Raw genomic sequence first — 23964 nt, forward strand, 5'->3', positions numbered from 1 at the left:
AAAAAAAAAAACATATTCAAATAAATTTAGGCTTCTGCGACATGTAGTGTTTCTTGTCCTCTTTAAATCCACAACCAACCTAGTGACGTGGTCAGTGACGTGCGACAATATTGCATGACTACAAATTTGGCTGTCAAACAAATCGATTATAATTTAACGTGCAGCGATTTAATTTTGTATAAAATCTGTCATTAATTCAGCAGCTCTCCTGGTGTGTGTTTTTGTTGAGAAGTGCCATATAATACATTACATTTAAAATTTTATTATGTATATTAATTTAGAATATAGCATGTTTTTAAATATGCATTGTGAAGGCCCGAAATTAAAAGTATGTGGATGTCGTGAAAGAGCCGTTGAAAGGATAACGCGTTTTACTTTACGGCAAGATTGGCCTTCCGCTTTTTGTGTGTCGCAGTGGAATTTGGCTCGACTTTTGCGTTTGTGTTGCTAACAGTGGTTTGGGATTTGCTTAAATACAATGGGAATAGAGGAGGAAACGGACCGCACCGTCTTCATAAGAAACCTAGATACTAAAGTGACGGAGGAGCTTTTGTTCGAGTTGTTTTTACAGGTGCTGCTTTCGCCACTTGTGTACAAAACTAGAAACTGTTGGTAGCATAATAGCTAGCTAGTGGCACAGAAACCGCTTACAAATAAAGTCACCGGAATGTACTAACACGTGGAGCTGTAAGCTGTATTGTGCGGTAACAAATGTGTCTCGTTTACATGTCTTTTGGTGTTTTACACATGCGTTGTGTGTAGTGGTTTTTCACCCCCGAATCACAGTAGCTAGCTAGTTAGCTGTCGTTAGCTTTAGCCGTTGATCACAAGCTTTTGTTTACGAAATTCGTTGATCCTTTCTGCAGGCAGGACCTCTTGTCAAAACCAAAATTCCAAAGGACTCGGATGGGAGACAGAAGACGTTTGGCTTTGCCGTATACAAACATGACGTGTCCGTGCCCTACGCCGTGCAACTACTAAACGGAACCATGCTGAATGGGAGAAATATCCATGTGCAGTTCAGATCAGGTGAGCTGGCATTTTTGTTGCTTTGAATTATGACGTAAATATTTCAACGTGTTTTGTGCATTTATGTGGTTTCAACACTGAACGTTTCAGTTAATGTTTGACTATCCAGAAATAAGTAACTAAAAAGCTATCACAGACAAAGCTGCGACCATCATATTTCACGCAAAGAAGTAGACGTCAGTACTTGAGTAAACTACTGTTAGTGTTACTGAAAAGCAATGACCCATGTACAGTAACCACCACACCCTACACCCGATAGGGATTCTTTGGTTTCGGTGTTGTGCACAGTTGTCGGTGTGCATAGTAGGTTAAAAGGAATAGAAGTGAGACAAAGCCTTGAGCGACTTAGTAGTTGAATTAAATCACTCAAGTCTACGGAAAACCAAAGGGTTTCAGTCTTAGAATGGATTGGGCATTGACTTTTTAACATATAAAGATATGTCTTTTCAGACAAGGTACTAGGATGAGACAGTATAGTTAAAGGTTGTATCACTTCTTTTTCACTGCATTGTCTGACTTATATGATTCTACCTCACTCTGAAATGCAGCCTGCCTTGTTTGCAAAGTTTTCCTCCAGAAAGTTGTTTTTAGTATACATTTATATTTAACCATGTAAATCAGCACTTGGGTATGGAACTATTTTACTAGATAGTGTAGCTGTAGCATTTTGGGTAGTTAACTCCTCTAAACATAGTTGGCAATAAACATGGTAGCCAACATCACTTGTGATTGTTTCATTGCAATTAATTGAAGGAATACAAATGCACAAGACTAAACGCAGGTAAACTATTTTACTATTTCTTTATTTTTTTTAAATTTTAAGTTTAAAAAAATGAGCAAAGGTAGAGTTAGTTCCTGTCTAAAACTGCTCACACACTGTGCTTTCCACATGTGGTATGTTGCATGTAAAGCACCACAATTTCAAGTGGTGTTTACTTTGATTGTGCTCATAAGAAGCCATACATTTTTTTATGCAGATGTCTGCAAAACTAGGCAACAAGAACCAATATTATTTAGATGCGTAACTGTCTCTAAAGCCCAGAGCAAAGACAAACCCGTCCCTTTAAAATATTACTTCACATGGAAAAAATGTATTTCCTCTTGGCACATCAGATATTTATTGGCAGTGTTAGTGAAGTGTGTGACCCAACCCAATTTTCCAAAACCTTTGCGACTTAACCAAATGCCTGACGGCCAAGGACCAGTAAAAAAACATGTTAGCTGTCAAGCCAGTAGCCCGTTTGGGCCTGTTCAAATATAACTTCAATTTCACATGTAAAGCAAACAGGCTTTGGATTACTTAATATATTATCATGCTTTTTACAACTACACTGTACAATGTACTATTGCTGTGTGTTTTATTACTATTACTGAAGGTTGCTTGCCATACCAATACCAACTAGATTTAAATCTTAATATAAAATGAATAACAGTAGGGTGGACATTAGGTAAGGCTGCACTTTTAGTAGCAATCTCATATAGAAAACTATTCCGCGCATATATAAAACAGGTCCGCGGCTCCAAACCATAGTAAAGGGACCTCTGCCTAATACGTTGGGTTGTGTGTTGGGCTCGTAGCCGAAAACTATCTTTACTTTGTTGTCTGCGTCAACTTTTGCTAGCGAGAGACAGAGAGAGGCGTTGAAAGGCTGCTCCAACTGAACTTATTGTTTCGGAGGAAAATGTGAACACAGTGTACAGTTGAGTCTAAATAGCTTATTTACAACTGGGCTCGTCAGGCACTCTTTTTGGCTTCAGTGGTTATTATTATATTTACATGCTTCCATTTCACGTTTCTGCTCGGTGACAACTCGTACTTTTCGACTCTCCTTTTTCTCCCTCCCTCGCTCACAGACACATAACGGGTACGGCAGTCCATTCTCCCTGCAGCACGGACTACACTGCCCATGAGGCTACATTCTTTATGGCTATGCCTGTATATTCAATTATTTTTTGAATAATAATTTTTTAAAATATTTACGTCATTGTGCGGTAGGGCTGCTACAAACGGTTATTTTGATAGTCGACTAGTCACCGATTATTTTTGCGATTAGTCGACTAATCAGATCATGCATCCATTGGGTGTAAAACGTACAGCTTATTGCACCAGCAGCATCTGCTCTTATATAACTATCATTAGCTTACAGCTTTAAGTGTTTAAGGTATGTGCTAACTTAAAATAAAGACAAGATGATAGTTTATTAAATTTTAATGAAATTTGCAGATTGTTTCGGTGAAGTTTAATAAGCTTCTTGCTATCTAAAATATAACGGGACACCGGAGTATATTCTCGAGCATCTCACGCTTCTGATAATCAATTGTCTGCTTGACGTTTATTCAGCTGTGTAAAAACTACAACTTTAATCTCAGCCAAACCGATTTACTCAGGAACAAATAAAATACTAAAAAAAGCCAAACAATAACATTTTAAAGTTCTCTAAGTGACTTCTATATGTTTAACCTGAGTAGCGAAAGACGGTGGTGGGTTTGAAAACGATTTGCCGGGAGTCCGGTGTTCACACCGGCTCTAGTGAGCTTTGCCCCCGGCTAGCTATCGAGCTAGTGGGTAACAGACGTCTCTGAAAACGTCGGAGCGCTTTTGAAAATATGTGGTGTCTTGATAAACTGAGCAGATATTTGAGATTTACACAGTTACATTCTCGCCTGAAAATATGTTAAACGTTTATTTTGTGACCCATAAAGAATAATATTAAAACTAACTAGCTGCCGCCATTGTTAGAAACTGAGCAGGGCTGCGCTTTGAATTCTGGGACAGAGCTACTTCTTCTTCAGGGTTTAACGGCAGCTGGCATCCTTGTACATGCAGTGCTGCCATCTTCTGTTTCAGTCCGTTATTACACTCTTAAATCCATCCATCCATCCATTCGCTTCTGCTTATCCTTTTTCAGGGTCGCGTCATAGGGCGAGAGGCGGGGTACACCCTGGACAGGTCGCCAGTCTATCGCAGGGCTTACACACAGGGACAGACAACCATTCGCACTCACATTCACTCGCACATTCACACCTAGTGGCAATTTGGATGATCCAATTAACCTATCCCCACAAGCTGTGGATGTCTTTGGACTGTGGGAGGAAGCCGGAGTACCCGGAGAGAACCCACGCAAACACGGGGAGAACATGCAAACTCCACACAGAAAGACCCTGGCCTGATGGTGGAATTGAACTCAGGACCTTCTTGCTGTGCGGCAACAGTGCTAACCACCTTGCCACCGTGCTGCCACTCTTAAATCCTACTACTTATTCCTGCACCTTTTGTGATCTTACAAAGCTTCAAACGACGCGTCGACTATTAAATTAGTCGTCGACGATTTTGATAGTCGACGTAATCATGACTAGTCAACTAATCGTGGCAGCCCTATTGTGCGGGCAGCAAGTAGAGGTGACATGGGCCGCGGGATTGAGACACAGACATTAGAGCCTCTTAATGCATGTTTTGTTTGGGTTTCTGCCGGTGTGGAATTAGCAAAACTAGAGAGGGCATAGCCTAACATATGAAACAGGAAAAGACCACTGTGTAATCCATTTATTTCAACAAAGTAAATGTATTCTGAATACCACCCTTTTAAACGGTAACTGTAACGCAATACAGTTACTCATATTTTGTATTTTAAATACATAATGCCAGTACATGTATTCTGTTACTCCCCAACACTCGTTAAAAGGCTGATGACAAAAAAGAAAATGTTAGTGGCATTTACACCACAAAGATTTATTTTAAAGCTTTGGTTAAGTATTTTGGAGAGTTAGGTGTTCACATAATTTAATTGTAAATCTAGTAATACAATATGCTATATCATTAAAAGCTACGGGGTAGTGTGTGTATAAAGTATAGTTAGTTTTCTGTGCTTGTCAGTGTTTAGGGTCATTTAAAATGATTTTTATATAATTGCATGAATTAGTGTCAACTAGTGTCTGGTGCTTTGCTCATGTATGAAAACACAGACATATGTTAACTTTATATTTTTATTATGATCAATATTATTAATTCTATGTGAATTATATCCTATATATTTATTGCTCTTCTGCTTTGTGAGTCATTGTATAAGACAAAGTAGTCAATTGCAGACACTATAGGTGTCACATTTTGATCAACAGTTATTTACATATATGCGTAATAACACGTTCCAGTGACCTCAAAAATGTCACTGCACTTAAAATTGATTTACAAACAAAAACATGCACGTAACATAGCCATAATTTAGCCATTCATTTTGAGTCAGCTACTATATGTAATATATATGATTTGTAAGGATTTAAGTATTTTAAAAATAATTCCCGACGGCTATATAGATGTTTATAGTCTTGGTATCCTTGGTAGTTTTTCTTATCATTTTCATCTAGATTAATTAACACTTGTAGGAGGAGCTAGGGGAAAGAGTTTAATTCAATTCATTTTAAGTTTAATTTTTTTTATATAGCAACAAAACAACAATAGTAACCTAATGGCATACATGCATTTGCTATATTACTAATATATTAAGATTACTGCAATGATATTTCTTTTTCTTAAAGAGTGTGTGTTTGTCATATCATTTGGTATGGATCAAGTATATGTATGCTTTCTTCTTTTTAATATAAATTTTGTTTTGCTCGCTCATAGGCAGCAGTCATTGCAGCAATCCAGGGAACTCACAGAATTCAAGTCCTGCAAGTACCCCAAATCCCCATGGCCAGAGGTAAGAGAGTGTCTCACAGCATCAAAAGTTATCATCTTATTGTACCAATTAAGATGCTCACATGCTGTTAATAAGAGGAAAGACTAACAAGTTTCACTGTCAAGTATTAAAATATTCATTAAAAAAATAAAGTCCATTGAGACTGTGGTAATATGTCACCAAACCCCCCCCAAAACAAATCAGTACTTTGGAGTCACACTTAACTACAGTTGTGATGTAGTTGAATTAAGTCAGGTGCTTCAAGTCACCATTACTATAGCACCTGAGCTTTGAATTATAAAGTTAATGAATAAATGAATAAAAATTGTGTAGGCTGTTCAAAACAGGCTGACTGTTGGACTAAAGAATTCAAAAACATTATCCAATCATAAGTGTATATAAGATTTACGACCCTTTTGCTTTTTGTATGGCTGTAAAATGGAATGAATAATAGTCATTAAAATGTCTTCCTATGCTGATTAGCAAGCTAAAGCTAGTTTGGTGAAAGCAGCATCTTTCAGTTGTAAAGTGAAGTGAAAATGGAGTTAAGCTCATGTTTGTGATGCCTAGTTCTTTTGGATATCACAGTCACCAGATCATTTCTAATCTGTCACAAATATATCCTTCCACGGTAGTAGAGGCGAAAATTTCCTCAAGATAATAGTAGGGCTGAACGATATATCGCATTTGCGATAATATCGCGACATGATCAAGTGCAATTTTCTAACCGCAAAGGCTGCGATTATACTCTGGACATGTCCAAATTCATGGGCTGCATCCTCCTGAGGCCGCATTTGTAGACCGATTACGTCACAGCGACGCGCCGAAGGCTGTCCAAATTACTACCATATCCCAGAATTCATAGCGCGGCCCAGCCAAACTCCAGTTTCCAGCAATGGCGGCCGCTACTAAGTTTTAAAATTACTCATACTAATCTTTCTGGGTCACAAAATAAACTTTTAACATATTTTCAGGCGAGAAAGTAGTTGTGTAAACATCAAATATCTGCTCGGTTTATCAAGATATCCCATATTTGCAAAAGTGCTTCGATGTTTTCAGAGGCGTCTGCTACCCACCAGCTCGACAGCTAGCCGGAAGCTCGAGGGTTACTGATGCGGCCGAGAACGGCACAACTCCCGGCACATCATTTTCAGATCACCGCGGAGTTTCGCTGCTCGGGTTAAACGTAATATATAAGTCACTTAGACAACCTAAAAACGTTATTGTTGGGCTTTTTTCAGTGTTTTGTTTGTTCGTGAGTAAATCGGTTTGGCTGAGATTAAAGTTATTAGATTAGATAAAATAAAACTTTATTAATCCCCCGGGTGGGTTCCTCCTTGGTTTTCACACAGCTGACTAAACGTCAAACAGAAAACGTATTAAACAGAAGTATGAGACAGTCGAGAATTTACACCAGTGTCTGGTTATATTTTAGATAGCAAGAAGCAGACGGCCGAGTTTATTAAACTCCACCGAGACAGCGGTGACGCTAATCAGAAGGCTAGACCGTCCAATTTCACGCCTTTAAATTTTAAAGGCGTGTTTGTGTGTGTGTTTATACAATTGCTATTATGTTTGCACTTTATGTGTAATGTTACTGACTGCAGAGATCAGTAAGATGTGTGTATTTTTTATTTATTAGTTTTATTTATTTAATATTATTTTTTAATTGAATGACTGTCTAGTAGTTCACAGATGTCGAAAAACTGAGTGTGGTAAAGCCACTGATTTTTTTTATGTATATTTCTGCAATCTGCACATTGTACTGACTTTCATTTTAATGTTTACACCAGGGTTCCTTGTCAGCACTTTATGCTCAGATGTTTGTAAGCTAAAAATAAACTATTGTGTATGTTCAAATATACTGTTGTGATTGAAGAAGTTAAATAAAAATGTCAGTCATCAATTCATGCATCACCTCATGTCATCATAACAGAGGTCTGTCTTCCAGGAAAGAACAGTTTAAAATTAATGTAATATAGTATTGGCCATACTATATGATGTATTGCTTGTCTTTGTTTAATAATACAGAAGACAAAGACCTTAAAAAATAATCGCATCGCAATCGCAATATGGGGCAAAAAATCGCAATTAGATTATTTTCCATAATCGTTCAGCCCTAGATAATAGTCATATTTAAACTCTAAATGTATGCCACGTGGTCCATGTGACACGAATATAGTCATCGGCACAGGTCTGTCAAAGTGCAGATGTAAACACATGGAAACCATGAACTGGTCATTGTTACCTTATTCCATTACATCACTTCAGGAAAACACGTTTGTGAGTAGATAATGGAAACGAGAAAATGACCCAAATATTCTGAGAATTGTCCCAGCCAGTCACATAACTTTATAATTTTTATAACACTTGGAGAAGACGAAAACAGGAGTGCACACGACTAAGTTAGTAGACATTTACATGTTGCTGTTGGTGTCAGAAACAAGTATGTTCTTATTTAATCAGCGTACTGTGTCATTTTCTTTCATTCCCATTAGACATCAGCCTCTCTCTCTCCCCATCTGTCTCTCTATGAGATGTTGTTAATAAGCAAGGTGCAAAGTACACAGATGACAGCTGAGCAAACTGGTGTACGTCTGGATTACATAGAAAATGAGTGAAAATGTTTGTATGCAGGCTGCATCTGAGTAAGCAGGCATAGCCACTAAACTGGAGTGATGTTTAATGATATTCTGCACAGGTGTGTCAGTGCTAGTGTTCAATGGGAGGGGCTGGTGCTGGCACTGCCAACATTACCCACACTTGGCAAATTAATCCGATATTGTGGGTGTGTATTGTGGCACAAAGTGTCACACACTTCAGTAGCATTTGAAGTGTGATGTAATCATTAAAGAAGGAAGCTAGCTGTTTCAAATGGCTGTTGCATACTTTTGCACTACTTTTAAAACCAGTTTTTAACCTCATGCATCAGATTTTGGTCAATTTGAAATATTTTGTTAATTTCAATTTTCAATTTAAATATTTTGTTAATTTAAAATTAGTCAACTAGTGAAATTTTCTTTCCGCAATCTTTTTCTAAAAGAAAAGTAAATTATAAATTGCGAAATGTTTTGTAGTGATTTTTGTTATTTTGTTGTTAGAGGTAGATTGATTTTTATATTAGTGTGTCAGTGAAGTACTCCAATATAATTTTTGGCTCATCCTGCAAAACTAGTTATAATAAATTATAATAATATAATATAATGATGTTAAAAATAACTTATGTGGTCATGGGTGCTGTCCTATAGCCTTGTAGTAACTAGCAGCTTTGGTAGAACCTTCTAGTAGTTTGAAGTTTACGTAGACACTGAAGTTCTCCTCAGTCACTGGTCCCTTCAACTACAATAGTTACTGTAAGTTGTTGGGGCAGCTGTGGATTAGGAGATAGAGCGGGTCATCTGGAAAACCAAAGGTCGACGGTTCAATCACCAGCTACTCAAGTCTTCATGTTGAAGTGTCCTTGGGCAAAACACTAAGCACTGAGCTTCCCCCAAAGCATCCAGAGTGTGTGTTGCTTAGTTAGGACCAAAGCACTCATGAATTTGTGTGTGAATAGGTGAATGAGGCTTGTAGTAAAAAGGGCTTTAAGTGCTCAAAGTAGAAAAGCAAAATAGAAAAAGTTCTAATAAAAACTTAATGTTGATCTTATTTGAAGACCCTTATAAATTGCTATTTCCACACTCCTACAGAACCCCAGCCCAATTCAGCTCTCCACCATATACTCCTCCACACCAAATGCAGAGATCCTTTTCTTCTCCCGATAATCTGCAGAAGCATGCCATGGTAAGTTTCTATTTCAAAAAACGATACTGTATTGTCACACTGCCATAATGGACAGAATTCATATGCGTTATTCAAGGATTGGACTTGGCTTCTTTTATGTTCAACTAGCTCTGTTATTGTGTAACAAATAAGTCAATATGTAAGCCGTGTGTAAAAGAGGACTTTTTATTTTCCCTCCATTTGTAGATGAACAACATGATGTGGCAGACTCACATGAAGCAAATGGACCAGTTAAACGGCTCCTTAAAACCTCCGCAGCGGCAGACGTTTGGAGGTGGAAAGTCTGCCAGTGGTGACTCACGGCATCATGACAATACTCCCTATCGGCATCACGCATCCCAGAATAACAGCACTGGCAGAAGCCAGCGCTACGCGGAGGAGCCGGGCTCTGGCCGTCATCAGCAACACGGCCACGGCCGAGAGAGCCACCACCACCATCATCAACACCAGAGCAACAGGAGTGGCAACCGTCACTATGACAACAGAGGCGGCAATAGACCATATGATGATAGGGGTAGCAACCGTGGCTACCAAGACAGTAGATGGCAACGATACTGAGATGTAAAAAAAAAAAAAAATATTAAATTCTGTACAGACTTTAAGTTCTTCAGATTTGAGGACACTTTTTTTAAAGATGATGAACTATGTAGAAAAACATTATTGTGTATACTCAGGTTGTTTGTAATGATCCTATCAGTTTTAAGATTTAATAACTCATGCCTTAGACACATTTTTTTAATTATTTTTATTTTACTTTTAAGGCATTTTAAAATTTGTACTCTTCTTTCGTGTGAGCTTTTCATCACAGACGTTGCAGATATTTTGTAGGGTGTCATTTTGTCATGAGAGCAAGGACAAAAGCTATAATTAGTAGCGATTTTTAGAATATAGGGGGGAAAGTATTAAAAAAAAGAAATTGGGCAGTTTTTTATGTTATGCAGATAATATTTAAACGGTGCTGCCATAGTTAAAAACGAAAATCTTCAGGTACTTTGCAAAAAAAGAACAATAACTTTCAGATTCCACCAGCACCACTTACTACAACAGGGCACTGACTTTTTCTGATTGTAACATCGTCTAACCTTGCTCTTTTCCAGAATTTTTTTTTACTCTTATGTGTAAGACTGTTTTAAAATGAACATTTGCATTATTATTATAAAGCCCTTTTCATTTGACTGCTGCCTTGTCTTTCATCTGGCTACAACTCAAATACCTTAGGCTCTTGGCTCTACATCGTGAACCTATTTACAGCTCTTTGTGTATGCGGCTAAGTTAAGTAAGTAGGCTATTGTATGTTGATGCTACATGCTGTAATGCATGCACACAAGGCCTTATCTGCACCTATAAATGGACCTCGTGTAACTAATATGCTTGTGCAGTGGGTTATGAAGTAATCTACAGGTGGCGCCACACACATCCTTTTATTGAATCAATTAAGGTGGTAAATATAACTGAGCCACATGATCAGCTCCTATTTGACCTTTCAGTTCATGATGCTTTCAAGTCTATACATAGGTTTGACACTCATTCTGTACTCTTGACTACATTCAGTTATGTTTGGGTTTACTGCTTATTCGCTAGAGTCCCACGTAACCGGTTCTTGTTCACCCTTAGCGAGTGGCACAGGTTTAGGTTTGGGCGACTTCGCAGAAACGAAAGGTAGTTCATTGTTCCAACTTAAAATTAGCAGGACTTTGATCCCTACCATCTGACGGTGCGATCAGGCTTTGTGTCCCGTTCTGTTTCTCGTGCAGTGGTCGTCAAATCACTTAATGTCTGTATAGATGTCATAATTACCCTTCCGAAAGCGCTTATGCCACTAACAGCGGCTCCCGTGCAATATCGACAACCAGATCCCTCGGTAAATCTCCCAGAGTCCAAAAGTAGAGCTGTATTTGCACCCTCTGAACTAAGCTCTGACTTGCTTGTAATCTACCTATGGTCTGATTGCATCCTGATGCTCCCAAATCGCTCTAATAGAGAGTATCCTCTGTTCGGTGTCAGTACTAGGAAGGCCTTTATTACGCTTCGGGCTGCGGCATAACTCTTCTAATTGGTTGATCTGCCTGGCGTCTCCAGCTCTGGAGCGGGCGGATTAGAGGCCGCTCGGTAGCCGCTGCTGTGTGGACTTATATAGAAGCGTGCCTCCTGAAATGATCCGCTTGCAAACACCAAGGGACTCTGCCTCCCCTGTAGCCGTGCCCCGCAATGCAAACCTCATCTGACAAGATGCCTGCAGCCGTGACTGCAGGAGCTTGGCACCACCTCAGGTTGCTGGGTTCACCGGGGACTAAATCTACCTCCACTCCCTTCAATGTATTGAATCTCATTTGACTTTAATATTAGCTACTGTTGTTATTTGCAATCACAAGTAAAGTTAAATACATTTAAATATTCAGAAATTATGTCACCAGAGAAGACTTTTCTTCTTTCTTTCGTGCATCAACGACTTAAAAAGTAAAACGTGTTCTGCGGACACCTCAGCAGTTGTTTCCATCTCCTCTTTGATCAAGCCATCAATCGTCTGAAAAAGAAAGCTGAGCTTCCCGTGCAGAGGTCCCACATTTCCCCCCTCCACACTTTGGACACGGCGGCTGTGGAGGTGCGAGTTGCCACCGGGTTCAGTTTATTTCCTGTTGTGATAATTGTTTCCCCCGGACACCGACTTTTCGACGTTTTTCGGACAGTTTGAAACTCTATCTGTACTAGCCTTTCTCGCCAGAAGACTGTTGTTCACTTTATTACAATCATAACGTACACAAATTTTTTTTTTTAAATAAAAACCAAATCAAATTATGCAGCAAGCACTCTTAAACTTATTTCTTTTAAACAGTTATTCGTTAGTGGACTTAAAAACAAAAGAGTAGCCAAAAATTAGATTTTGTCTTTTCTTTTCTGTGTGATAACAATTCTTAAATGAAGATTACAGGGAAATAAAACACTGAGAAAATATACAGAGATTAGTTTGTGCGAGTTGGACGTGCCTATAGCCTTCCACGCATTAATGCCAGAGCTGTCAGCTCGTGGCTGACACTCATCCTACCTTTATTCGAGCTTAATGACAGATACTTCTCTTAAAATAGATTTCACCGTTGAACCAAACGAATTCTGTGCCAAGCAGGAACAAGGATGCTTTTATTCTGTGGAAGCCAATTTTGTTGAAAAGTGACTGTTAATAAGACTTTTTGTGTATGATCCTGCCATGCATGCTGATTTGTGATAAATTACACCTGCCGCAGCTTGTTTGCGATATGAATAATGACTATAAGTCAACTGACATGGCCTGTAACCACAAAAGGTTTGGGGTCCGTTATAGCATAAATTCTTGTGTTTACCGTTTTAAAGTAAAATATCTTTTATGTGCCATTATTATTATTATTATTATTATTATTATTATTATTATTATTACGGTTGTTGTTGATGCTGTTGTTTTGTTAAAAATGAAAATGATTTTGCGGTGTATATAAATAATTAAATAGTTTTAAAGAAATAACAAACCACATAACTGTATGTTGTATAAAACGTATAATGTAGAAAGAAAGAAAGAAAGAAGTTATCCCGACATTCCCACATAAATGAACTTATGGTTCTCCGAGGTTATAGCCTGTGATAGAGTGAATATAGACTACACCGCATGCTGTTTCTCGGACAGATCCTTACGCACTAGTCTACAGCTAAAGACAATTACAAATGATTTCATGTGAATCATGAAGCGCCACCAGTTTTGTGTTAATAAATAATCTTAGCCTGAAAACCGAGGTCTACTTGACCTGAAACACTGCTAATAATATTAAATGTATGAGTTTGATAGGTATATTAATATTATTTTAATAGTATAGCTCTAATGATAATATTAGTTTCTGTTCTGGAAACTGTGGTTTTACTCTTGCGCTCTAAGTTCTGGGCTAGTCCGCAAAATAAAGCTGAGAGAGAAACAAGTTTTTATGCGGGCATGAGGTATTGTATGTACAGTACGTGTGTGTGTGTGTGTGTGTGTGTGTGAGAGAGACAGAGAGAGAGAGAGCAGCAGAGTTGTGTTAAGGGATGGTTTATATAGCGGTGGGTGTGAGCACAGATTGTAGTGAGTTCATTACCGCTGCACCGCTCTGCGCAGCTCAAGTTAAAGGCTAGCGATCCTCACCGGGACACTTCAGGGAAAGCTAAACTTCATTTTTAAAGATAAGCAATGAGCTGTTTTAACGCATGAACTCCAACAGTCGGCTTTAAAGACGGTTGAAGCTTCATATGCTTAGAAATTACTGAAGACTTTGTGCAGCGACGATTGCGCACGACGCACAGGGACAGATCATGCACTGTCAAGCCGAGTTGAGGCTCTCCTCCCCTGGGCAGCTGAAAGCTGCCAGGCGGCGCTACAAGACTTTCATGATTGACGAGATCCTCTCGAAGGAGACATGTGATTATTTTGAGAAACTCTCTCTCTACTCGGTGTGTCCTTCACTCATTGTTCGACCAAAGCCTCTTCATTCGTGTTCGGGTAAGACGTTTCTCCCGTCTACTTGGGAAAGAAATAAAGTAAACAGATATTTTTAAAATATATGTGAGACGCACTCATTAGTAGGTTGCAGATAATTTTACGCATAAAATGGAAACACTTACATAGTATTTCGGTACTGTAATCGATTTTTTTATTTAAATAATAATCAGAATAATATGATATATTTAAATGTCGCGTGATTGGTGAATTGTTATTTCCTGTACACAGGCTGAGGTATATGAGGCAGGTACAACTCGACATACACTCAATGGTGATGAGGATTATGCGTCTGTGTTGACAGAACAATATGGTAACGTAGCTCCACATTGTGTTCAGTTACTCTATTATTATTTTAATGATCATAGATAGATAGATAATTGATTTGATACGATAGTACAAATAAAAAAAATATAAACATTATTGCATTGCCAGATTTCATATCTCTTTGAAGGCTTGCATATTTGTTTTCTAGTGTCGTTTAATCACAGTTAGTCTGGACTTTCTATTATTGCTACAACAGTGACTTCATCTTCATCATTCTAAACTTTACATGATAAATCGTTTCATATCAGCTAAGTGTTTGGTGTTGAAACTCAAGTCCATTCGTCAGTGAATTTCAATGATGCTTAAGAACTTTTTTTTATCGAGCGGATAAATGATTGAACTGATAGGTCAACGAAGAGCGCAGCAGATAAAGTAAACGATAAAGAAAAATCTAACGCTAGAAACCCGTCATAACTAAGCGCCAACCTTCAGTCTATTTTATCTCATTTGTTTTGATGAATATGAGTTTTCTAGCTTACCAAATGCTGCCCTCAATGTCCCTTACGCGGTGGGTATTTACAGATTAAATGATGATAAATGATTATGTGTTGCTAGAAATATAGATGTAGTAACATGGAAAAAGTTGTAGGAAACAAAACTCTAATGATAATAATAATAAAAATAATAATAATAATAATAATAATAATAATACTAATAATAATAATACAGTGTACTGGTGTGTTTAGACCAATACTGAAGGAAATATAGAGCTAAATTATATGACTTAAACGAATAACCGTGGCTCTTTTTGAGGTTATTTAGTGTGTTTTAGTATTTCATGCTCATGCTGCTGAAATGAGATAGATAGATAGATAGACAGACCATTGATTTGAAGTCAGTTTGAAAACAGCCCCTTAAATGTGTCTTGTAGTCGCTGAACCAAACTACAGTTTGACAGATCTCATGGTACACCATGTTACCTTTCACAAAAACACAACTTTTTTGTTGACTCTTAACTTGTATTTTCCACTGAATCACAACAACTCAAAGGCTACTGCACGCTCTGGTAACCATTAGGATAATTGCTCTAGAGCCTGAAATAATAGCCACTGCAATTTGATGATGACAGCGATGGGGGGGATAAAAATAGGGGGAACGATTCCCTCATCCCTCTGATATGGTTGGTGTATGCTAGAAGGCACTATGACTGGGCTTTGGCACCCCTCTGTTCGAATGGATAGTGTAACCCGCCCTGCATATCAGAACACTGTGCCCACTACTTATTTGTAGCTGTGGGGGTGTTAGACACAGTATATTCTCCAACATCAATGGCTTTTAGAGCTTGATATGGAAGCTGGCAGGCTTAGAGGTCCTGGGCCAAAGAGAGGTGGCTGGCTGCTGAATGGCCCCCTAACAGTGAAAGTTGATTTCTTCATTCTGTGAAGGAAAAGCTGTTATAGCCTCCTGCTGCCAGTTGAGGCCGCTGAAAGACAGTGATGCCATCAATGTTGACTGCAGGATGACAAATGAGATGTTAGTTTACTGTGTTTTTTTTGTTTTTCTAATTGCTCCAGTGTTAGTTAAACATACCACCTTAATGTTCTCAGTGCATTTATTCTGAGAGTTGTTGTTGTTTTTATCTTCACCCCCCCCCCCCCTCCCAATGTTAAATAAACTGAGCTTTTAATGGTGTACAGTATTCATAGAATTTGTTCCATGTGAGTTACAGAGGGATCTGAGATAATGAGCCTTGACCTGGTGCTGAGCAGTGAGCAGCAGAATGGCAGCTTACAATATTTCATTTGGCTTTCCATCTCTCAGCAGGACCTAGGGTAGGGCTTTTAGTGGTGTTTTCTGGAAGAGGTGAGAGAGATTAAGATCAACTGTGGTGTAATCTCACCTGACAACATAATGAAAAAAAGAGTAGTGTGAAGCCCAAGGGCTGCTGCATACTGGTTTAGCACTGGCTGAGGGCTTATAGGAGAAATCCAAGTGAGCAAAAGGGTTTTTATCCCATCTTAAAACTTAATCTGCTGCAGACAATAAAGTCTCCCATTAAGCATAAAGTCAAGTTAAGCAGTATGATTACACCCATGTCGGCACACACAGGCGAGTATGCATACACACAAAGAGAAAATGCACACAAGTCTTCAATCTTCCGTTAAGGATAATGTTTGACAGCTTGTCATCTCCTTGTCATTCCTGCATAGCCATGAGATTTTTCTGTTTCTAAAAAGGATAAGTAATAAGTTGTCTCTAAAAGTAGTTGATGCTACGGGCTAATTTCTGCTGCCACCTCTGTAGATCGGGTTTCAGGCTAAATGCTTAGCACGTTTAACGCGATGCTTTTTGATAGATGGGCTGACTCTCTTAGAGAGCAAAAACACTTTTACACAGTTACGCTCAATAAGATACAAGACATTTTTTCTCTGGCACATTCCGAGAAGGACCATTAAATTCCTATGATCAGTCAGGATTAGAGGAATTTAACGGAAATTAAATATTTGTGGCTGAGGAAAAACAGAGAAACTACATCAGGTTGTCCCAGCAGTGTTTGATTTGTTTTCAAGGAGCGAGGACAAAAGCAAACAAGCAAAAAAGAAAGACAATTAATTGAGCAACATCCTAGATGTCATCAGATAGTTTATATGCAGAACATGTCAAATGTTCACGTACACTTGTCATAGCAAAGCAATGACTCACCCATACTTCCTCACCATTGAGGAAAGAAAACAAGTGACAGAAGGAGTGTAGATGTTATGATAGGCATCAGGCAGTTCCAGGTTGTGACATTAAAATTGTGGCATTAAAACTATTTTCCGTGTAGTTCTAAAAATAACACGCTTGCTCTTCACTCAATGAAAATGAGTGCAAAATAAAGTTTTTTTTCAGTAAGTGTTATGTCATAATAACCATGTTATCAATAGAGAAAACAGCTGGTATCAAAAGGAGTGCTTAACAAACTGCTCTTCTTGATCTATTCTTAGCAAGTATGTCTTCTGTAATGGTTACTACAAGCATTTGTACCAGTGCCTGCATTCCAACTGTGATTATCAAGAGTATCAGTGTGCTTTTGCATGGAGCTGAACTGCGCTCTTGCAACTACTCAAACAGTTTATTTGTAGACTATTGACAGGACACTGGCACTTGTCAACAGCATGTCAGAGGGATGGCTTTACTGTCAGTGGAAAGTCACCATGAGGGCTAGCATTCTTTGCTCCATTCTTTGTTAGTCGTCTCACCTCTGGGGGACTCTCGGTAGACACCGTTTAGTTTTGTTGACACAAGATTTTCTTTAGTTGTGAAGACAAACAAAAGTGTGTTCTTTTGTCGGACAGCCGTGACTGACACGGTCCACTTTTCCTGTAAATTATAGTTCAGTAAATATGTATGATGTATTTATTATCTCTGATGAGTCACTCAAACAAACATAGATATGATACAGAGCGAAAGACAGAAACCATGTAAAAGAAACATGAATATATGGCAAGCTCATACAAGGACAGAAGAGAGGTCTTCTTGTCTAGACTTGTTGCAATACCACCAATCTAACATTGGAGGATTAGCGATGACCTCAGTGTCTTACCATGATGTCATGATGAGCCTTAGGCAGAGTGTCATGTGTGTATGTGCCTTTCTTCGTTTGGAAGGCAACAGTGGCTGTGCGTATATGCATTTAAATGTGGCATGCTTGCTGTTAATTAATAATTAAACAGAGAGGTTTAACTGAATTGATGCACATTTTATAGCTTAAGTCTCTGTATGTATGACTCATTTAACCGTAAGATTCAGAAAGTGTGCTCCATTTTCTTTCTGGGTTCATGTTGTTCTCACCTACCTTGAAAAAACATACAGAAAAAGTTCAGACAGCATGTTTTCTGTCAGCTCTGGCATATATATTTCACTGCGTTGAGGTTGTCTATTGGTTAACGAGAAGCTAAAGAAGACAAATCTGCCACAGGCACCCAGAAACACACATGCTGGGCGTTTCCGTGTGTGACAACTGGCTATTTTTTCCTTGCCACTGGAGCATTTTATCCCTCTCCGTATCTTCTTCATCTACTCCCATAATACCACTTGTGCCCTTTCCACTGTTCCTTATCAGCCCGTGCATTACAGCCTGCACCATGCTCAGATTGAGTGTGATTTCTGGTTAAGGGAATGGTTTTACTCTTTAAAGCTGTGTAGATTTTTTTTTCTCTGGCAGATATTATATTTGCTTTGCGTGACCCACTGCATCCTCCGTGCTAACCTCCAGGTCTCCATCTCTCCCCCATAGGCTCCAGACAAGTGCTGCTTTTATTGATTCTGGCGTCTGCTGCTTCTGTCTTCTCTGATAGAGAGCAAAAGTGTGTGTGTGTGTGTGTGTGTGTGTGTGTGTAGTTTGCAAGAGTGGGAGAGAACATAAGAGAGGGGAAAAGTTTATTATTTGAGTGGTGTCCGATTTAGTTTTTAGATTTTATTACAGCTTATTGTGCCTGCACTCGTCTCCGTGTGTGGGTGTGCATGTGGTTGTTTTGTGTTGGGAAGCAGTTAGCGCTTAACAACCTCTGAAAAATAATCAGTCATTTGAGCGGTTCAGAGGATCAGTGTAAAACACAGCCTGCGTCATTGGGATCACAGCCCTCTACATGAGGAAGGTCACAACCAAAACACTTTTCACGGCAAACGCTGGCCAATTAAAAACGAACCTGTCTAAGCAATTACAGGCGGTCGATAATGGTATAACCGAGGTGACTGAGCAGTCCAAAATAGCTCTCTTTGAAAGCTGCGGTGATTCAGAAGGATGTGTATTCTAACTACTGGACTTTAATGCATTTCTCTATGTTTGTGTCCAGGCTCCTCGTCACTACGTGCCTACCCGCTCCTCTCAGTGATCACGAGGCAGCCGCCCAACCTGCCTGCTCACGTCCCGCAGCCGTCCTCTCCGGGCGCTGCCCATCCACATCTGCCACTGCTTTCCCCACAGCATCCCAGAGGCTCCGAGCTGTCACCCAGCCAGACGCCCCTCAGTATCAGCAGCGAGTCGGAGACTGAGCGCAGCACACCCCGCCTGAAGAAGCCACGTCGCAGCCGTACTATTTTTACTGAGCTGCAACTGATGGGCCTGGAGAAGAAGTTCCAGAAGCAGAAGTACTTGTCCACTCCTGATAGGTCAGTACGGTGCAGACACTAAAATCTGACTGAAACGACACACAACATAAAAGCCCATAAACGAAACAAAGTCACGATTTCGCCTCATCCGCACCAACATTTTGCATAAAAGAAATCAAACCTCTGAAGCGTCAGAGGTAACCTCTACATGCAGTTGACGAGAATGCACCAGCAGCAAGTGTGATATAAGTGCAACTCAGCCATAGCATTTTGACAACCTGCATGCGAACTTACACGAAGCAAAATTTGAAAGTGCATAACGTGCGCACCCTCGAGCACATCCACAAAGCCACAGATGCAATTATCAAGTGGCGGTTAACCCAGCATCATAAGTTTTGATTTATCCTGTGGGGCATGTCTCATGTAATGTGAATTCGTCAAAGCCAAAGCATTACCTCAGCGTTCTAGTTGAGACACGAGTAACGTTTTAACCCTGAGCTCTAGAACAGCAAAAGGCCCCAGCAACCAAACACTGCCTTATTCAGTGAAACAGGGACAGTGGCCAACACAAGCAAACAGAAATGTATTACACTGATTTACTGCCAATCATTTCACACATCTGCAGGTGTACATAAAGTGCATTAAGCTTTCTACAATAAGATGAAGTAATCTATATGGTAATATCTGTGTCTTAAGTTCCATTCTACGGGTCATTTTTGGGACCGTATTTTTTCCAGTTAAAACTGTAGAGCTCGACTTTATATTTGGCCTGCAGGCTGCTTTTCCATTATAAGCCAGAAGAGCATTTTGCCATAAATGCTGTTTAAAGCGCTCCAAGCAGCTTCACATGTGCAGCAGGAATTTTAAGCTGCTTGTGAACCTTCACGTAGAAATTTCGTGCACCTCTGTACCCCCTTATTCCCCCTTATTCATTTTTTAATATGCATAGAGAGTGGTGATAAAAACGTAAATAACTGCTGCAACATGTTCACCTGTTTACACACTGACATAGCTCCTCTTTGCAGGAACATGTTGCAAACGCATCGTCCTCGTTGCACTCATTGCAGTGTAACTGTGTGCTACGTGCGATCTAAAAATAAATTAGCATTTCTGGATTAAACCAGATTTATTTGTCATTCCATTTACATCCTCTCCATGGGGAAAACTCCCACGATGCATTATTTAATGTATCACATCTTTGCCTGCCTGGAGCTGCTGGAAAGGTGCCATGCCTCATCTTAAGCAGAAGCCCCGAGGCAGAGTACAACTGAGTGATCAAAAACCAACTACCCGTATGAAATACTGTGCCAAAATACTGTGTCCTGTCAAAATATCCGATTCTGACACTGTGTTGAAAATTAATTAAACACCCAGGTAGTGGAAAAACATCAACAGAGAAAATCCCCTTTTAAAACCCCACATCAAAGGTGTGGCATGCGCCTCACTTAGGTTTGTTATGATCCAAAGACAACTTAGCTTCCCTCTTCCCTTTTCTTGGCCGAGAATCTCTGCGGTCTCGAACTGAGAGTATGCGCGGGGGCGGACAGAAGCAAAACCAAAAATATTCCTGAAAAAAAAAACGACTTTAAAGTATTTATATTGCGGAGCGGTAATGATTTTGTTACACTTCCGAGTATTATTACAAGTGTTCTAATGATCGTCATCTTTATCATCATCGCCCTTGTTAAGAGGTATTCAGTTTCACCCAGGAGTCCCGTGAAAAGTGTGAGAACAGAACAAAATGGCGGCCTTGCAGTGGCCTGGAGGGAGTGACTCAGATACTGTTTGTACTGCTGTGTGCGTGTGGTTTTTCCCCATTGAGAACTAATGACTATAAATAATTGGGGTGTTTTGCTTTTTTTGCAATTACTGTTTCTAGCCTCCAGTTTTTACTCTACATCTATAGAAATCTGATGGACAGCTCAATTGCCCTCATGTCTTGTCTTTTTAGACGCACGCACACACATGCTTCTTGTCTAGTATAAGGTAATGCAGATAGATCCATGAATCTCAGGGATTTGTTTTTCTGTAGCTCTGTTTTTTAGATTTTGTTCTCTCTTTTTTACTGTCTTGGTTTTCACTATCACCATCAAATGAAAGTCAGCTCCTGTCCCTGGGGGGTGCTGGTCATGAAAAATCCTTCATCTGGCTGTTAAAGACCTGGAGTAAGATCAGGGAAGAGGAAATCTCATTTAAGAAAAAAAAGAACTTTTCTTTCTACTAATGGATGCCTTGTCCACTTTATCTGGCCCTTCCTAAGGTTTTATATTACACACCAACAAATAGCCCTATTAGTCATGGATCACCACATGTGGTGGATGCATTCAGAATTTTCTCCGACGGTCTCAATTATCCAGCTACGAGCGCTATGATGGGATTACCGATGTCGGCATAGATGGCTGCAGGTGTACAGTGTCAGACTGGAGTTCCTGGCATATAATCTCTGGCGTGAGATGCTTAAACAGAGTGTGGCCTAACGCTCTGTTTAAGTTTTCAGTGTTGCGAACCTTTAGGCATGAAATTGCATTATATAGTTGAAATCATAGTCTATAATTCACAGAGCACAATTAGTGTCAAGATTTCTTCATTTTTGTGTTCGTGTGAAGAGAAACTGATGTTTAAAGCATGCCAACAATAATGATATATGTCCTGGATAGGTTCCAGGACTGTACTGGAACAAGCACACTAAAATATATACATAAGTAAACTTTATCTTGTTTTTTTTGTGCTTCTGCAGGTTAGACTTGGCACAGTCGCTTGGTCTCACACAGCTTCAGGTGAAGACATGGTACCAAAACAGGCGTATGAAGTGGAAGAAAATGGTAAGTTCTGAAGTAAAGCTTGATGTGTTTTTAGTTGTACAAGTCAGATTCAACAAATATTCTTAACTGGAAAGGCCGTCGGTAGTGGAATTGGAAAAATGACAACGTCTTATACTAACACTGCAACTGGCAATAATGTGTATGATCTTCTTTGCCAAAATGAGCCAATAAAGTAATAATACTGAAGCCAAAGGCAATGTTAGTTTTGGGTAAATCAAATCTAAATTCAGATTATTTGGACAAAAGCATTTTGATTAAATGTTGATTGATTCTTTTATGAGAAAAAGGATTATCTGTAATTAAGTACAAAAACTGAATGTGTTATTATGAGTGCTTTTTGCATGCAGGCCAGTAATATTTGTTTTTTGCTTCCTTTTCATTTTGGATTATTTTGTTTTCATTGTACACCACCGTTTTAGAAATGTTTGCTGCTACTATTTTATGCTACAATATCAAGTAAATATAGCAACATGGAAGGAAGTGGAGGGTGCGGAGAGGCAGAGTGTAGTGTGACTGATGATGACGGCAGCGAGAGCAAACACTTTTTGTAGAAGGGTCAACAACTGAGAGAACAAAAAAGACCTGAAATCGTTAAAGATAAATGAGTGCACAAGGCGGAGCCAGTAGCGATATGTCTTCACTTAATTACTATAATAGCAAGCATTGCCTTTGACTTCTGCTGCCATTTATCACCAGAGGAGTCCACTAAGACCGCCTGTGTGTTATTCTAGGTGCTCAAAGGAGGTCACGAGGCTCCGACTAAGCCCAAGGGAAGACCCAAGAAGAACTCCATTCCCACCACGGAGGAAATAGAGGCTGAAGAGCGGCGACTGAAAATTGAAGAAGAGGAGAGGATGAGGAGATTAGCTGAGAAAGCAGCGGTGGTGCAGAGTGGAGGAGAAGCACCCCAACTGGAACCTCAAGATCTCAGTTCGGAAAGTCACAATCCAGCCGGAGCAGTGGAGGGATCCGAGCGAGAGCTGCCACTCCTTGTGTCAGAAACTCACACAGCCAGCTAAGCAAGAACAAACCAAAGACTAATGCCAACCTGAAAACAAATAGTGCCTCAGGATCACTGTAAAAAAGCCTGTGTGGTGTTAAGAGCCAGTTGCTTTAGCTATATCGTCGGCTTCACGTTAGTGGCCTAGAGCTTTTACCCAGTGTAGCATTGAGTTTTTCGTTCACTGGAAATTGTGCCATACTGAGAGCAAATCTCCATAAATACTGATTGCACTGGTAAACCTTTTGCCTTCAGCCTGCAGCGTAAGGAGTAGTAATCAAAAAAAAAAAAAAAGGTCGGTCCGGCCTTAACGTGTATCTCAGCAGTCATCGTTGGTGCCAAAATATCAACCAATGCCTTATTAAAAGGTGTCTATGAATCTTTGTATTATACATTACTTCACTGCCAAAACTCTGTAATATGAAACGGTTACAGTGCCTTCTTGGTCTCAGAGGAAAGCTTTTTAAATAAAATAATATCAAATGCAGTATATTTTTTATAATCATTTCTAACTGTAAGTGCCATATTTCGAGACGGATTTGTAAAGTTTAGACAAGAAGACCTCTATTTTTTAGTTTGGAGTCAGATTGTAGAGCTCTGGTTATTATTTGCTCATATAAGCTTGCATTTTTATTTTGTTTTTTCAAAGATCAAAGGAAATGTTTCCCCCAAGCCATACACTGTATCATACAATAGAAACATGTAGAAAACATATGGTCTCTCAAATATATACACGTATGAACAAGTATATAAACTGCTGTTTTTTAATTGGATTGGATGAAAAATAGTATATATATATAT

The 23964-nt window shown here is 39.3% G+C and overlaps 2 protein-coding genes across 2 annotated transcripts; both read left to right on the forward strand.

Moving 5' to 3' along the window:
• The first annotated feature begins 347 nt into the window (after positions 1-347).
• On the forward strand, positions 348-10630 carry rbm7 (RNA binding motif protein 7). The gene is made up of 5 exons (XM_005720641.1): positions 348-571; positions 867-1029; positions 5651-5726; positions 9395-9488; positions 9675-10630. Exons 1-5 carry the CDS (start codon positions 479-481, stop codon positions 10044-10046), a joined length of 798 nt encoding a protein of 265 aa, XP_005720698.1. The 5' UTR covers positions 348-478; the 3' UTR covers positions 10047-10630.
• Positions 10631-13587: 2957 nt separating this feature from the next.
• Positions 13588-23932, forward strand: barx2 (BARX homeobox 2). The gene is made up of 4 exons (XM_005720642.1): positions 13588-13983; positions 19086-19401; positions 22079-22163; positions 22895-23932. The coding sequence occupies exons 1-4, from the start codon at positions 13797-13799 to the stop codon at positions 23180-23182; spliced, it is 876 nt and encodes a 291-aa protein (XP_005720699.1). The 5' UTR covers positions 13588-13796; the 3' UTR covers positions 23183-23932.
• Positions 23933-23964: the final 32 nt, after the last annotated feature.

The sequence above is a fragment of the Pundamilia nyererei genome, unplaced genomic scaffold (genome assembly GCF_000239375.1).
Source record: "Pundamilia nyererei isolate P.nyererei 1_Seehausen unplaced genomic scaffold, PunNye1.0 scaffold00003, whole genome shotgun sequence".
NCBI lineage: Eukaryota > Metazoa > Chordata > Actinopteri > Cichliformes > Cichlidae > Pundamilia > Pundamilia nyererei.